We start from the raw sequence: 17,029 nt of genomic DNA, 5'->3' as shown, positions 1-17,029 counted from the left end.
CTCCTACTTTTCTTAAGCCTTTGGTGGCCTGTGCAGGGGGAAGGAGGTGCTAGCCCACTATCCACAGGCCAACTTAATGGCTACTATCTCTTATCCGGCATAGCATAATCAACTGTTGGATAGTGTCGTTCCTGCAGGCAGCGTTAGCAGGACTAGCTGCAGCTGCCTTTTAGCACAGTGATTGGTGCTGGGTAGTAGCCTGTTGTGACATAGGCTGCACAGTTGAAGTCCTCCTAACACTGCCTATAGTAACCAACAATGCATGAAGCTGGCTTGTGGGTAGTGTCTATTGAAGCTTCTATCAAGCTATGGCACTGATGAGAATGGAATTACTGATACTGGTCTAAGAGGGTTCAAATTTAGTATACAAATAGCATATTTTACAAGTCACAATTTTTTTTCAGTAGTGCCAGTGAGTATCAACAGTGGATTATCTAGATTGTAGCTTCACTATACACTAGCAGTGTTAGCAGGAGTTCAAGCTACACAATAGAGAATCACTGGGCTATATTCCTAAAAAGAATTGCATCTAGCCCCTATCATTGCACCAGCTAGATAGGAATCTGTTTTAAACAGCAGGGGAGAGAACAGGGACAAGACAGACTCCTAGAAGGAGTAGACCATGATGGGGGAAAAAAGAGCATATCCTAATGGTTAGGACATGCCATAGACTGGGAGACCTAGATTCAAGTCCTGACCCAGACATTTACATGAGATCATACTAACTTTTTGCTGCTGCTGTACCTGCTTTGGCCTAGGGTGAAACTAGCACACACCACCCACCTTGGTTTATCAATATAGCACCAAGCCCCAGAGGGTGGCAGGGCTCCTCCAATGGAGTTGTGCACTGAACATGCTGAGGCAGCACTTGGAATAGAAACCACACAGAGAGACTTTATTGAAAATAAAACCTTACATCATCTGGAATGGAACCGAAGCATCCCCGGAAGCCAATATGGTGTGGGAGGGAGGGGAGGAAAGGAATTTAAGAGATTGGGGGGGGGGTGAATATTAAGCAGTTAAGAAATTAACAGTCACAATATCCAACATATGCAGACACGTCCAGGAAGGCAACAGTGGCCAGTTAAAGAGAGACACTGTCAGCTGCCCTACCACAGTCCATGAGCATTCAGGTGAGATGCTGAATATGGGAGGGAGGAGGAAGAATTGTCAGATGGAAAGCAGTTTGCAGAGCCAGCCAACAGCCAGGGGCCTGCTCCACCAAACCACTTGGGGGGGAAGCAGGCCATAGGCCCTGCTGGGCTCCTGTCCCTGTGGTGCCCAGCATACAAGCATACATTGCAGAAGAGGTGAAAGCATGCACTGTCCTCAAAGGAGAGCAGCTGCTGATGACAGGATGGCACCTGGGACAGGGCAGGGGTGACATGGCAGCAGTAGGAAGAGTCCATCCAGTCTGTACAGGTGAGGGGGATGCCCTACCAGAGCCTACTTAGCTGTCATCATCTGTACAAACTCTGCAAAGCAAAAGGCACAGGGTCAGAGAGCATGAGACAACCCTGATTCACCCCACCCTTGCCTTCTCTCAGGCAGAAACCATCCCTCCACCCCCACCCCCACCCAGGCTGCACTTGGGGGTGCCCTATTACATCTCCCATTCCCTGGAGTTAACAGCATTTGTGACATTTCCAAGCCCTTTCACCAAGCTATGCCTGTCACAATGCAAGAGGCAGAAAGCAGCAGACCTGGGAAGAGAACCCAGGCATCCTGACTCCCAGACCCATCCTACCCACTGCATTGGAGTGTCCTTAAGAGAGCAAGTGCCCTCTCCAGAGCGGTACTATCCTGAGCAGCAGCTGTGCCCTTTGGACAGTCAGAGGAAGCTGCCCCACTGCCCCCCTCACCTTCATAGTTGACCTGTCCATCACCATCGATGTCAGCTTCCCGGATCATCTCATCCACCTCCTCATCTGTCAGCTTCTCACCCAGATTGGTCATGACGTGGCGCAGCTCGGCCGCACTGATGTACCCATTCCCATCCTGGGGGGGCAGCCACCATGTCAGGCAAGGGGGCCATAGGGCTGCCTCCAGTTAGCACAAGCACCCCAGGGACCCCACCCTTTCAGCCTCAGCACAGGCCCTGGAGAGGGGAAAGCAGGTAGACCACACAGGCATTCCCCCCTCCCCCAACACACACAACCACCTACCTCAGGTAGCTGATGACTCTCCTGCCCCCAACCCCATGTGGAAGGGGGAGGTGTCCAGCTGTGAAGCACATGCACACAGGAGGGAGTATTGGACTCAGCTGTCCCTGCATGGAGGAGTTTAGCCCCAGCTGCTATTTTGGAGCTCCTGGGGAGAAAACAAGGGGCATGCACTGCCACCAGGGATAAGGGGGATGAAGCCCCACTGCCTCACCTTGTCAAACACCCGGAAGGCCTCACGGATCTCCTCCTCGCTGTCTGTATCCTTCATCTTCCTTGCCATCATGGTTAGGAACTCAGGGAAGTCAATGGTGCCATTCCCTTGGGCAGGAGAAGAGGCCATTAGTGCTGGACCTAACTGACAGTGGGTTGGGTGACCTGCACAGCCCCCCTACAGCATCCAATACCCTCTCTCCCACAAATCCAGACACTCAAATACTGACAGGGAGCTCTGGGGAATTCACTGAAACACCCCCTTCCCTCCAATGGTGGGCTTGCCTTGAGGGGATGCCTCTTCACCCCCTCTGCAGAGATGTGGGGAGCCTAGAAACAAGCCCCAGAGCTCTGTAGTTTGGGCAGGGGACTGGCCTACAAACCTTGGATCAACCCCTTCGGTTTAACTCAGGTACAACCCGCACACTGGAACAGGAACAGGCAGCTCTCCACAGGCCCTAGGATGAGGTGATTCTCAGCTGAGGGTGACTTTCATTTGTGTGAGCAGGGTAGTTAACAGCAGCACTCACAGAGGAGGGATAGTACCAGGGGTTGGGATTAGGTGTATCACACGGGGATATAGGGCTAGAAGCGGCCTCCTGGGTCATTGAGTCCAGGCCCTGCTATTGCAGGCAGGCCCATCAAAATCTCAATCAGAAACATATCAATGTTTTCCCCTATTGGGAAGCTGTTCCAGAAACTCACTCTTCACCCTCCTTAGGGTTTCCTCCCTGATATATTTACAGAGAACAATCAGATCCACCCCCTACTCTCCAAACTTCATCTAGTCAAGCTATACAAACCCAGCTCTTTTGGTCTCCTCTCCATTCCCCTGATCAGCCTAGAAACCCTTCTTTCAGTCCCTAGCCCAAAACGCATAGTCTAAACAGACAAAGAATGGTAAGGGAAACTGAGGCACAGAGAAGGAAAAAGACTTCTCCAAGCTCACAGCTAAGAACAGAATACAGGAGTCCTGCCTCCCAGCTCTGATCACCCCCAAACACAACCCCACTGCCACCAGTGCAGTGGCTGTATTCCGACTCCCCACCCGTCTCACAGTCCCTCTCACCATCAGCGTCCACCTCATTGATCATGTCCTGCAACTCTGCCTCGGTGGGGTTCTGCCCTAAGGACCTCATGACGGTACCCAGCTCCTTGGTGGTAATGGTGCCATCCCCATCCTTGTCGAAAAGGGAAAAGGCTTCCTTGAATTCTGCCGGGAGAGAGGAGAGGAATCAGTACCCGGGGGGCCTGCCACAAGATCCCTTCTCCCTGCAGTCTCCTCCCTCTCCCCAGAACCCTGGCGACCAGGCGCCTGGGCCCGACCATATTGTGAAGCACCAGATCCCCCATATAAAGGAGAATTTGGGGGCAGCAGGATGAAGGGGTGTCTCACCTGCGATCTGTTCCTCTGTCAGCTGGTCTGCCTGCAAGAGGAGACAGAGAGTTATTACCCTGTCTGACACCTTCCCGCGAGCTATGCCCTATACCTCATTGCCCTCCAGACCATCTGCCCCAAACACAGCCTCACCCCCCCTCCCATCCAATATCGCAGAGGAAGAGACTCTGCCCTACACCCCAGACCTCCCTGGAGTCCCCACGCCACCCACCTCCCGCAAGACGCAGCATGGCTGCTGTCTCCAACTGCCCCCAACTACATGTTCCCGACTGGCCAATGGAGAGCGGCCCTACTAGCCCCTGTCTTGGGGCCTGGACCCCCCCCCCAACACACAGGACCAGGCTCCCGACCCCCCACTCCTCTCTCCGCGCACGCTCCCCGCCGCCCCGTTCCCCTGGACCCCACCCCCATCCCCTCGCTCCGCCACCCGCTGCCAGGGAGCCCCAGCCCCCCACGACCCCCACTTCTTGCCATGGCGGCGGCGGGGGGCTGGTGCTACGACCGCTCAGTTCCCCGTGGTCTCAGGCTCCCTCCGCCCGGGCCGCGCCGCCCAGATCCCTCCGCCCGCAACGAGTCCCGGACCCAGCAGTGGCCTTGTGTTGCGTTTTGCGCCGAGCCCTTTAAATACCGCCCGCCCGGCACGGCCACGTGACCCGCCTGCCCCGAGCCCATTGGCCGGCTCCCACCTGCAATGCGTCAGGGAGACCGCTTAAAGGGGAAGGCGGCGGCGGGGCCGGCGTTCGGCCGACAGAAAGCGGCCAGGGTGGGTTAAAGAGGACGGGCCCTGAAGAGCAGGTGGATTTAAAGGCAAGGTGGCATGTTAAAGGGGAAGGTGTAAAGTGCCCATAGGGAGCAGTAGGAGCCTCCGCACGCTGAAACACTAGCTCCCAGCATGCACCACTGCTACTGGCTCCCACGTGCCTTGTGCTAGGGGGCGGGCCTTGACAGGTGGGCCCAGTACACACCCCTCCCACCTTCCCAAAAAGGCAGTGGCCCAGGCAGGACCCTAGGGGCCTGGCCCAACCTCTGGAGATGGAATCACCCCCCTTCTTACATCTGGGGGGGTTGGCCTAGGGCTGCCAGGTCAGCTGCTCCTCCCCCACTGCCAAGGGAGCAATCTGTGGTAGGTCCACACACTTAGGACACAGACAAGGTTGGGGGAACCCTCATCTCCACTAACAGCACCATGTTAGGCAGATTGCTCTAGGGCAGCACCCAGACCCACGAATTGCAGAGTGCAGAGATCTGCCCCCAGGCTACTCAGTGGTCACAGCAGCGAGGAAAGGGGTCCTCATAGTGCAGGTAGGAACCTGCAGCAGTAGAAGAGATAGCCAATGAGGATGAAGTGCAGGGGGTCCTCCTTTCCCCCTCCGTTAAGGCATGAAGCAGCCACAGGGAAAACAAGGAGGCAGTGGAGCACATTAAAGGAAGAGACAAGCCAGAATCACTAAGCAGAGCCTTTTATTATTTGCATGCTGATCCCAGCAGCACTCAGGAGGAGACCAGCACAAAGCCATCCACCCCCCACCCAAACATCTGCACCATTTCACACACAGCACTGGCCACTACAACCTGGGGAAGGGGAGAGAGGAAGGAGGCAGAGGAGAGAGAGAGAGAGAGAGAGAGAGACAGACAGACAGACCGACCGACCTTTGGTCCTGATCAGTCATCCCCACCTATCCAATCATACAAGGCACCCAAAGGGGGAGGGTGAAGCTGCAGCCAGTGGGGCCTGAACTCCTTGGTCCCTAAATCTAAATGCTGCCCCACCATGGGGAAACAGATGCCATAGAGCCCCATCCTCAGTCCAGATCTCCCATAGCATCCCTGAGGATGGTGCCAAAGTGAGGCTAGCAGGAATTGGGGCACACTGAGCACCAGCTTCCCCCCACGCCCCGCCAGCCCCATGGGGGGGGGGGGAGAAGAGAGAGAGAGAGAGACAGAAGATCAGGTCAGACATCCAGGACTCAGGAGAACAGAACCTAGGGGCCGCCTTTACCTTATGGCTGCAGCTCCCCACTCCTGCCCCAAGGCCTCAGTGCTGCCCCTGGGGGTGTTAATAGGACTCACATGAATAAACACCCCTCCCTGGAACATGGGAGGCCCTGGCCCACAGGGGAGGCCTCCTCCCCTAGGCTACATAGGGGAAATGCAGCAGCAACCCCTCAGAGGGCTTCAATGTCAGGTCCTTCAGGGCCAGCTGCCCCTCCTGGCGCTGGGGGTCAGTGCTGAGCTCCACAGTGGCCTCAGGAGGCAAGAGAGAGTGGGAGATGGGGACAGAGCTGCTGTTGCCAGCTAAGTTGAGGACCACCAAGAAGCGTTTGTTCTGGTCCCAGCTGCGCAGGTAGATACAGACATCTGGCACCACCCCAGGCAGCATCATGAATTCCCCATGCAACAGCGAGCGCTCCTTGCCCCGCAGCTCACTCAGGTGCCGGAACAGGGAGAGCAATGAGGAGCGGTCCTCACTCTGTGCCTGGGGAGGGAGACATGGGGTTAGTGCAGGGGTTCTCACAATAACATTTTGGTGACCTCAGAGAGAAGCCACCAACTCTTCCAGGTGGCTGCTGTCAATTTTTCCTAAAATATGTTTTTCCTAAAGTTAATTACAAATACATATGCACGCAAACAAATGACAGTGATTTGGACATGTCTATGTAGGGTGTTTTTGCAGACTAAAAAATCCAAATAGTGTTCAGTTTTGTTTAGGTTTAGTAAGGAATAGACAATAGAAACACAAATAAGGTATTTGGCACATTCTTGATTTTATTGTTCTTTCTTTCGGTTGCCTAGCTAGCAAATCTACTGCTGTGAAAAGTGATGCTTGTATGTCAATATCACTTTTCATAGCCTCCAAGCTAGCTGCTAAGTCTGCTGTGAAAAGTGATATTAAACATACAGATATAATTTTTCTCAGAAGACTTACTCAGCTCCTAGCAAGCCTGAGAACAAATTAAGCCCTGGATAGGGGCTGGGGAAAGCAGTGGGGGACAGAACCTATTGCTGCACAGGGGGCCAGGGAAATGGGGGTGGGTGACAAGCCCGGGGCTGGGGCCAGGGTCTGCCATTGTGCAGCCGATGCCAGAAAAGGCAGCGGGGTGGGGGGCGCAAGGGCAATGGGGGCCCATGAACGGAGACCAAAGCCCTGCCTCCCATGACTGGAGCTTGGGGCCCTGTGGCCAGAGGACAGAGCCAACTGCTACGCAGCTGGAGCCAGTTGCCTGCTACCCCAGAGCTGAAGCCAGACCCTCTCCATCTCCAGAAGGTGGGGAATTCAAATGCTGGAAGAGCAGGCAGCCACTGTGTCCTCAGAGGAGGGTAGGGCCCAAACCCTGCTGGTGGCCCCAGAGGAGGAGTTACTGCTTTGTCTGCCCCAAGCACCACCACCACCGCCCAGAAGTCTGTGGCCGCAAGAAAAGCCTCTGGTGGCCACAATGGCAGCATCTGAGAAATGCTGGGTTAGTGCGAGGCAGATCGTGCCCTCCCCCAGCTACTCCCATACCCCTTGAGCTCCCCCAGAGCTCTGCCCCCATCTAAGCCCACCCTCACCACACCACCCATGTTCCTCCCCTAAGCTCTGCCTATACCCCTGCCCTCACCTTCACAGTGATGTTGCTGCTGCTGCTGCCGCCCACACTTTGAAACAACGACTTTGAGGAGAAGCCAAAGTTGGCTGAATCATTCCACAGCATGTGGGGTGTGCTGGACTGGGGAAGTGATGGACGTGGTTACAGGGAGTTGCACAGCTGGCTGCCCATCCCTTCCTGCACCAACCCAGCCCATCCCTTCCCCAGACACTCCTTCCCCACCCAGAAGCTGAACAAACTTCACCATCCCTTCACCCCTTTGCACTGCCCTTCCCCCTGCCCTGACATTCCCCACCTGACAGCACCTTCAGGGACTTCACTGCCCACCCCTTCCCCCCAATTCACCTTAACTAACCCTCCCAGGCCTCCCCCCACACCTCCTCCAGAGGGATCCCCTAGCCCCACACTGCCCCTACCTGTCCTGGCAGCTCCTGCAGCCCGATTTCATCCCCATAGTTGGTGAAGGGCGTCCCTGGCAGCGTGAAAAGTAGCATGTGATAGAGCCGCAGCAACCGCTCCTTCACAAGAGAGGCCATGTGCCCCGTCCTTGGGCCCCCCACCTGCAGAGACAGCAGAGATGCAGTGTCAACACACAGGGGGTGGGAGGTGGACGTATCCCCAGCTCTGGGAGGGGATGGGGGGCTAGTGGTCACATTGGCCTGCTAAACCCAGGGTTGTGAGTTCAGTCCTTGAGGGGGCCAGTTGGGGATTGGTCCTGCTTTGAGCAGGGGGTTGGACTAGATGATCTCCAGAGGTCCCTTCCAACCCTAATGATCTATAATAATCTATAACATCCTGGCCTATCCTTCTTGAGCAAGCAACACAGAACAGACCCACATGCTTTATGGCACACATCTGTTGGGGCTCAGCTCCTGCCCTGTCTCCAAAAGGGAGCCCACTATGAGCACTGGGAGCTATGATACAGATGGGGGGGGGGGGGCTTAGCATGGTGATCCTGAGGGGGAAGGAGTGGGGTAAGGTGAAGGTGGGTCCATGCCCCAGCCCCCTCCCCCAATTCCAAGAGCTGGGGAAACAGAGTGGGCAGCACTCACACTCCAGCTAGGCCACTTCTCTCCAGAAGCCTGGATGTACTCTCTGATCGCATTTTCCACCTTCTCCCCAGAGGGCTCCTGCCCCAGCCCCGCCAGATATGGGCTGACTAGGAGGTCAGCGCTGGTCTCGTTCAGCAGGGAGAAGATCTGCCAGGAATCTTGTTGGCCCATCTCAGCGATCAGCACCCTGGAGAGAAGGGAGTCAGGGTACGGTGAGTGCCGGGGTCAGTTGTGAGGTGCTAGGAATGGGAAAGAGGGTGTGGGAGGCTGGGGTGGGGCAGGGCGCAGAGTCTGAAGATGGAGAGGTATTTTCCTAGAGGATGGGGGGACATGGGGGAGCTATGGGTGCTTGAGGGGGGGTTGGCACCAGGAGAGGAGAGAGGCATCCAAGGGAGGGAGCCTGGAAGGTGGGCGTATTCAAGAGGGCTGCCATCCCAGGGGGCAGCCAGTCAACCACCACCGCAAAAGGGCCAGAACCATTTGGTGGGGGCTTGGCACCCACCTGGCATTGCCATCAGAACTGTACTGGCTGGTGAGGTTCTTCCACTCCACCAGGAGCTGGGAGTCCTGGAGGAGAAAGACCTGTGAGACAGACAGTCACTCCCCACATTACCTCCCACCACAACACCCCACAACCCTCACCCCCAACACACAGACAAGCTAGTCACTTACATTGAGCTTCTCCACTCCCTCCATCTGGATCCCTGCCACACCAAACTCCAGCCAGAACTCCAGCGCCGCCTGCCCAGAGAGCGTGTGTCAACCAGCATCTGGCATGCCCCACAGCCACCAGCCCTGCATCCTCCCATCAACTGATCATCCCCAGCCCCCAACTCCAGTGTAGCCAACACCTCCCCACTCCAGGTCTCCATACCCCTAGCCCCCCCTGCATGAGAAACCCAAACAGTGGTCCCAGCTGCTTCCTCCAAAATAGTGAGGATTCAGGGGAAGTGGCAAACCAGGCCCAGACAGATCCCTGGGGAAGATCTATGACAGAGCAGGACACCCTCTCCCCCAGAACACAGCCTTAAGGTTAGATTGCCAGCTCCCCTCAGGTGCTGCTCCTCAGGATGCCCCGCATTGGAGCCCAACCTCACCTTCATTTTAGACTGGAAATCACTGCTGCGGGGGGTCTCCTGGCTGAACCAGGGCATCTTGCCACGGTAATTGGGGGTCAAGTCCAGGATGACCTTGAGACCTAGGGAGAAAGAGAGGTCAGGTATACATCCTAGGGCAGGGAGAGCTCCACTCCCCAAACACCCCATATCCCATTCCCCACCACCCATCCTGGGGCCAGATCAGATCCAGCACCCCAAGGGGAAAAAGGCCCCATACTCGGACATTTTCTTACTCTTCTTCTTGGCGGCCTCCAACAGCTTGGTAAAGGTCTCCTTGGTGCCGAAACGGGGGTCCACTTCCCGCAGGTCCGTGTCGGCCAGTGTGTCAGGAGTGTTAACATGTATGGGCCCAATTACCAGCCCCTTCACCTTCAGGGAGCTCAGGTAATCAATGCGCTGCTCCACCCCTGGGGAGAGAGTGGACAAGGGGGGGAGGGGGGGGGAAATCAGAGGTTGGCAGCTCCCGCAGTCCCACGTAGTCCCCTCCCCACCCCAGGTAAAAGCTGTCCCCATAGCCCCTGCATCTTGCCCACATTACCCCTCCCCACCAGGTGAAAGATACTCCCCCAATCCCCTTTCCTCCCTCACCCAGAATGAAACCTTTAACCCAGCCAATCCCCACAATTCACATTTGCCTCCGTGCATTATGGGACCTTCAACCCCAGCAGCTTCCCACCCCATCTCCCCATGCTCCCTTCTCCCCCCGCAAGCCCACGAGATCTTTAACCCCAGCTCCCTTCCCCACCCCACCCCACAGGATCTTTAACCCCAGCTCCCTTCCCCCCCACCCTCAAGCCCACAGAACCTTTAACCCCAGCTCCCTTCCCCTCTTCCCCCACCCCCAGATTGTATGGGACCTTAACCCCAGCTCCTCCCCCCCCCATCACTCAATTCCCCCCCCAAACAGCTGAGTCAGCTCAGGCTGGGCTGACGTCAAAGCTGATGAAACAAAGCCCACTGGTTGCTGCTGCCAACCGGCTAGAACCGGCTGGGAGCACCCTCACCCCTCCCAGGCGCGGCGGGCTGGCCGGCTGCCAGTCACCTGCTTGCGCAAGGAGCACGTGAGGAACAGACTGTATGGGACATCCTATTGGGGGGGGGGGAGCGTTCCCACGCCCATAAGCCCCCCCAGATAGGGAGAACTGGGCGAGAGGGTCGCCCCAGCAGCACCTGGGCTCCAGTTTGTGCCAAGAAGGCAACCAAACCCTAATGTTCACCCGGGGTTCCTGCCACCCCCCACTACCCCAAACCCCTCTCCTTTCCCACCCATAACACCTCTTCTCCCCGCACACCAGGGTCCTCCCATCCCATCCCTCTCCTAGTTTAATCCCCAGCTCTGGTAAGGAAGTGGGGGTCTACTGGGTTCTGGGAGTGGGGGCGGGAGGGATGGTCAGGACTCCGGGGTTCTATCCCCAGCTTAAAGGGGAGTGAGGTCTAGTGGGTTAGGGGGGCTGAGAAACAGGACTCACCTGCCAAGTCCCCGACTCCATCGGCATCCGAGTCCTGGAAGGCCTCCAGTGCCTGGATGCGGTAAATGCCCCCCTTGTGCCACCACTCCTGGGGAGGCAGCTCCTTGCAGCGGGGAGCCTGGACGATGATGACGATGGCCCCCGCCAGCATGCCCAGCCATCCCAGCCAGAAGAGGATGAGCAGGGCCCAGCGGGTGCGCACCCACCCTGGAGTGCCCGCTACCTGCAGCAGCTCCTCCTTGGACAGCCCCGTGAACTTGGTGCCAGCATCCGCCTCGCCATCCTCCTCGGGCACCTTCACCTTCACCATCCCGTTCTTCTCGCCCAGGGATCCCGAGGCCGGGGAGGAGGGGGAGCCCGTCATGGGCTGCTTCTCTGGCTCCATCTCGTTCAACTCCACCTCCTTCATGTCCACCTCTGCGTCCTGGCTCATGATGCCTGGCTAAATGCCACCGGGTATCGCTAGGGCCTGCGGTGAGGGGAGAGAGGCAGAGCCATGTGCCCCGGGCAGAGCAATCTCCACCACCCGGCCCCTGAGCAGAGCTCCCGACCTTGGCACACAGCCCTCCCAGCAGGCAGAGAGATTTCTCCGCCAAGGACAGAGATTTCCCCCCACCTGCCTGAGCCTCCTTTCCTAGGCCTCTCGCGGGATTCAGCCGCAGCCATGCTGCCTTCTCACCTCGTGCCCCTACTCGCCGCCTCCCCACAGCCCTGTGCGCGCTGGTAGGTACCCAGCCCATGCGCCCAGGGCCCGGCGCTAGATCACACCGTCCCCACGCGCCCGGCACACCGCGGCGGATCATACCTAGCGCACCCGATTGATTCCTCTGACTGTGAGACTTACGCTCTTCCTCAGCCGGCACTGATATATCCCGATCCGACTCCGCCTCCCAGACCCGTCCCCCGCCCGCCTTAAGGTGGAGACAGATAATTACTCCGTGTTACCATGATCTATGGCCTGGAGAAATGGAGAGGATCCTGCTTGTTGCAGAGCTGGGGGGAGAGGGACTATGGGAAATTGAGGCCTATGGAGAGAGCAGTGCCCCAAAGGGTGAGGGGTCTGTACCTGCGACAAGGCCCTAGATGGCTAGGGTGACCAGACAGCAAATGTGAAAAAAACAGGACAGGGGGTGGGAGGTAATAGGAGTCTATCTATATAAGAAAAAGACCCCAAAATCAGGACTCTCCCTATAAAATCGGGACATCTGGTCACCCTATAGATAGCAGAGATGACAACAAGGGGTTGCCACTCCATGGAGAGTTTGGGAGTGAGATGAGAATGGAAGAGTTTCCAACTGGGTATAAACAAAATGATCAGGCCTGCATAGGTCCATAGGGGGGGTGTGTGTAATTTGGCTTGAAGATAATAGGCTCATGAGGGGTGTCTAATGGTTAAAGCTGTGGGGCTGGGTGTCAGGACACCAGTTTACCACCAGCATTCTATCCACAACTCTGGCAGGAGTGGTATCTAGTGGTTAGAGCAGGGGAGTGGCAGCAGGATTCTGGGGGGTCTAATCCCAGCTCCACTGACTCACTGTATGTGGCTGGACAAGTCCTTTTCCTTCAGTGTGCCTCAGTTTCCATATCTATTCTTGACTTAGTCTGTCCCTTGGAGCCAAGCCTTCTTGCTGAGAAAGAACCGTCTCACAGGGATGGGAAGGGGACAGAGCTCAGCGTCTGGGAACCCTGTACATCAAAGGCCAGGAACCCGAGGAGCAGGGGAGGGATCATAGTTGGGAACCCTAAGGGGGAAGGATAGATCAAAGGCAAGGAAGTGGTGGGGACTAGGATCAGAGTCTGGGAACACCATGGGGGGGAGCCACAATCAAAGGCTGGAAATCCAGCCCCTTCCCTCCGGCCCTGGCAATCACAAGAAACACTTGATTGTTCCCTGTTTCAGTTCTGTCACGTGGTGGGAAACCACTGCCACACGGGGCCCCACGCAACCCACCGGCTCCCTACACATAACAGGGAGGGCTCTATGGGCTTCTTGAAGGGGCTACAGCAGCCCCTTTCATTTTCTGACCCTCCTGGGAAGCCTCAAGCTCTGAATGGCCCCATCATGTGCTGTTGAGAATATGTGACCAACTCCCCCACTCCAACCCTGGCTAAGGGGGTGGGGGTGGGGGTGGGGACGGTAACCTGGGGGAGATGCACTCCATTATCCCTCCCCCAGGCTAATCAAGCCTCCTCCCCAAGTAACTTCCCAGGAGCCAGTGACCCCTAGTGCTCCCCACTAACCTCCCAGTGCCCCCCCAGGTAAATCCTACCCCCACCCAGCTAACACCACAAAAGGTTATATACAGATCAGCTCTTACCTGTGGGCTTCCCACCCACCAGTAAACACTCCCAACTGCCTCCTGGTCCTGGAACACCCCCCACTCCCTACATGGAGTCTAGTTGTCAGTTACATCTGAATGGCACTAATGGGCAGGGCTTCTGGGGCTGATCTGACCATGGAGACAGAGTGCCCCTGTCTCCCCATGGAGAGGGTCTCCCCAAAACATACACTGGTGCAGGGGTGTTAGTGGGCAGCTTCCCAGGCTACTACTCTGTGCCAGAGGCCTCTGTATATGGCAGCTGGCACTGAACTACCCCCGACTCTAGCACTGAATTTTCCCCAGAGGGGTGGAATGGGGATAGGAGGAGGTTTGAGCCCCAGAGCTGAGGTGCTGATCCCCACACACCTGGAGCTCCAGCTCTGCCACAGTAAGCAGCAATGCCTGACTCAGCAGAACAGACCAGGAACCACGCCCACCAAAGACCGCTTACAGCCGGGCAAGGGCTGTAAACAAGTGCCAATCACACAAGCTGTAACCAGAGACGAATTCATGCACCTCCATGAGCAGTTCCCCTGACCTGACCAGCCCCCTGCCTCCACACACTGTGTTATACCCCCTCATTTACCCCACACTGGCCTCACCCCACTCTGGGGGACCCCCTTTTCTGCCACACTATGTGCTACCTGGCTTCCCCGGTGCAGTATGTGCCCTCCAACATCTCCTACACTATGCACACACCTCCTTGATCCTGCCCTCCAACATCTCCCGCCTCTGTGTACTCCTGGCCTCCTCCATGCTATGCACACATACTTACCCCTTGCCCCCGCACTGTGCAACCCCCCACTACCACTTATGCCCTTTGTCCTGCCATGTGCATACACCTCCAGTTCTCCCCTCCAGCCCCAACACACACACAGTCAAAACCTGGGGAAGGCTCCCACATTGTCATGTTGGGGCTTGAATCCTCCTAAAGCCGAGGGCGTGGGAGGGACAGGAAGGAAAACAGCAGGCACCAAGATGCTGCTCCAGAGCCACAAATGGATTCCACATGCTTCTTGCCCCATGTTGCCAGCCAGTCAGGGTGGCGCCAGGAATGGGAGAAGAATTCACAGCCCCAGGGAAGGTCTGGGCCCTAGCAGAGTCCTGGGATTCCAGTTCAGCCATCTTGGGAGAAGAATTACACAAAATGGCTGCCAGCAGCCTCTTTGTACCACTCCCGCCTTGGCAGCCATCTTTGTGTTTCCACCCACTCCCCAATAGCCATTGCATCCTGTTGGGCAGCCATCTTTGTGTCTCCCCTATCAGCAGCCCTCATCCTCCCTGGGAGCCATCACTGTGCCATCTCTTGGCAGTCATCTCTGTGTTATCACCCCGACAGCCATCACCACTTGCCTGGCAGTCATCTTTGTTTTGGCATCTTAGTGCTGCCCCCTGGGCCTGTGATGACTGAGAAAGGGGCACCCCCACTACCACGCCAACCAGTGCCAGGGTTGCACTGTAGGGCAGCATCAGAATTGGGTGTCATTTCCTAAGGGGCCAGGCCTGGGGGCCACAGGCAGAGCTGAGGGGGCACCTTCCCTGCATGGGTCTCTGGGCTGGGGCAGAAGAAGCAGGCTCCATGGAAGCCCCAGCTCTGCTGACCTCAGCCCCAAGACAAAGTGAAGGGGATACATTTCCCCTCCACCCCTCGACACACTGCATTCCCTCAGGGAGTCAGGGATGCAGAACCCTCAGCTTGGGGTTATGGGAGGCTCTTATGGGAGGCTCTTATGCCCTAACCTGGGGGTTTCAGCCTGAATGACTAGAGTCCCTCAGCCGCACACACACTCCCCTTATTCCCAGTGTTCCAGCTTCTACTGCCCAGCTCCAGAATAGCTGATCCCCACTTCCCCCAGACATCCAGCCCTCAGTGACCCCTACTGCCCGTCCCAGCCACCAGTGATCTCCTCTGTTCCACTCCCAGTATCCCCGCATCACCCAGCCTCTGGTGTCCCCCGTCATCCCTGGCAGCCCTTGCTGATAGCACCCCCATCAGTCCCCCGAGCCTACAGTGTCTAGCCCCCCCTCCAGCCCCATTGGCCCCCATGTCCCTCTTCGCCCATCAGTCCCCAGCCTTCCCCTCACCAGCCCCCAGTCTCCTCCACTGACCCTCTCTCCACCTAAATCTATTGCCCCTCCTCCAACCCTGTTTATCCCACAGACCGTGTTTGCTCCTGGCAGAAGCCTCCCCCAGTTGTTGTTGCTGCTCGAACAGGAGCTGTCTGGGTTATTAATGAGGCCAGTCCCAGCCCTGGGCTCCTGCCAGGCCAGTTCAAGGGGAGGGGAGGGGTTCAGCTGTTTGTTGTTGTAGCATGTTTTGCAGCTGGAGTGTCCTTTCTGTGCCCTACTGGAGAGAGACAGACAGAATTCCCTACACCCGACTTGCTCAGCCTTTTTCTCCCAGAGCCTAGTTTCTACTCCCCCTCCAGCCTAACTCCCCCAATTTCCCCCTGCCCAGCCTAGGCCTTTTCCAACCCAGAACCCCACCTAGACTCACAATAACCCAGCCTCAGACCTCCAGGTCCACCTCCAGCCCTGGTCCCCTCCACCAGCCCTTAGTCATGTTCCCCTCCTCTGGCCCAGATGGATTCCGCCCTCCACACACAGTTCATACCCCGAATCCAGATCCAGGAAAATGCAGAGCCCCAAACCCACGTTTAAATGACCCATAAGGTGCAGAAAAGAGGGGTGAATTTAGGGGAGGCCATGCCCTGCTCCCCACTATCTCTTCCCCTCAAATTCTGCAGCTGGGCACCGAGGGATGGGATGGGTCAGGAACCCCCTGTCCTGCCAAGAGACAGGAAGTTCTAGGAATCAGAGGAAGGAGTGCGGAGCAGAGGAATCCCTTCTCTCCCTCTGCCTGGCTGGGCTCCAAGGCAGGGATGTAAACAAGGCTATAATCATAGGGAGCATGGCTGGGAATGAGCCATCCCGGGCTGGGGCCGTCCCTACAGGGATTAGTGAGTCAGTGCTGTCCCCAATGCCCCAGGTGACCAAAGGGCACGGTGCTGCAGAAAGCGGATGGGGAGCTCAGCAGGGGGAACACTCCTATCACTGCGGGCCCCCAATGTCCCAGAGTGGTGCTGGGGGCACTGTGCTCCTGACAGCACCATCTTTAAGTTCTGCAATAAAATCCAGGCCCTTGTCTTTCATTGTTGTTGTTATTATTATTTATTTGCATTCTAGTAGGGCCCAGACTGAATTTTGGTGCAAGACTGGGGTCCTCCTGGATCCTGAAGAAAACCTGACTGAGATCGGGGACTCCTGTTATACTGGTTGTTGCACAGACCATGACCAAGTTTGGGGGGCCCATCACTGTGGGTGCTGCACAGCTGCATGGTGACAGTCCCTGCTCTGAAGAGCTCACAGTCAAACTAGAGAAAGGGTGGGAGGGGAAACTAAGGCACGCAGTGGGGGAAGGGATTTTCCCAAAGTCAGTTGCAGAGCCAGGAATAGAAGCCAGCTATCCTGGGTCTCAGTACAGTGCCCCACCCTCTGGGCCACCTTGCCCCCACCCCCTTCCTTCCCCATGGCAGGTACTCTCCAATATGTTGGAAGGGCCATGGCATTGTTCTGAATGTATGGGCATTCCCCACTCAGCCCATGAGCTGCACAATGTCCCTGAGGCTTCTGCTGTCCCTCCCAAGCTCTCCCTTCCTTGGGGGTCTAACAGCAGGGTCTCTCCCAGAACACTGGGGCCACTGGCCT

At 56.8% G+C, this 17,029-nt stretch overlaps 2 protein-coding genes across 2 annotated transcripts; both read right to left on the bottom strand.

The window, feature by feature from the left end:
* Window positions 1-868: 868 nt before the first annotated feature.
* On the bottom strand, window positions 869-4,375 carry LOC123373728 (calmodulin-1). The gene is made up of 6 exons (XM_045022826.1): window positions 4,246-4,375; window positions 3,772-3,802; window positions 3,445-3,588; window positions 2,377-2,483; window positions 1,863-1,998; window positions 869-1,475 (listed from the first exon to the last, which is right to left on the bottom strand). The coding sequence occupies exons 1-6, from the start codon at window positions 4,246-4,248 to the stop codon at window positions 1,447-1,449; spliced, it is 450 nt and encodes a 149-aa protein (XP_044878761.1). The 5' UTR covers window positions 4,249-4,375; the 3' UTR covers window positions 869-1,446.
* An 843-nt stretch (window positions 4,376-5,218) lies between these two features.
* SLC3A2 (solute carrier family 3 member 2) lies at window positions 5,219-11,930 on the bottom strand. The gene is made up of 10 exons (XM_045022825.1): window positions 11,806-11,930; window positions 11,001-11,469; window positions 9,765-9,938; window positions 9,511-9,611; window positions 9,086-9,154; window positions 8,916-8,980; window positions 8,414-8,600; window positions 7,778-7,921; window positions 7,374-7,481; window positions 5,219-6,250 (listed from the first exon to the last, which is right to left on the bottom strand). The coding sequence occupies exons 2-10, from the start codon at window positions 11,431-11,433 to the stop codon at window positions 5,906-5,908; spliced, it is 1,626 nt and encodes a 541-aa protein (XP_044878760.1). The 5' UTR covers window positions 11,434-11,469; window positions 11,806-11,930; the 3' UTR covers window positions 5,219-5,905.
* Between the last annotated feature and the right edge of the window lie 5,099 nt (window positions 11,931-17,029).

The sequence above is a fragment of the Mauremys mutica genome, chromosome 7 (genome assembly GCF_020497125.1).
Source record: "Mauremys mutica isolate MM-2020 ecotype Southern chromosome 7, ASM2049712v1, whole genome shotgun sequence".
Lineage (NCBI taxonomy): Eukaryota > Metazoa > Chordata > Testudines > Geoemydidae > Mauremys > Mauremys mutica.
The sequence above is the reverse complement of the archived record's forward strand: the minus strand, read 5'-3'. Positions and strand labels throughout refer to the sequence as shown.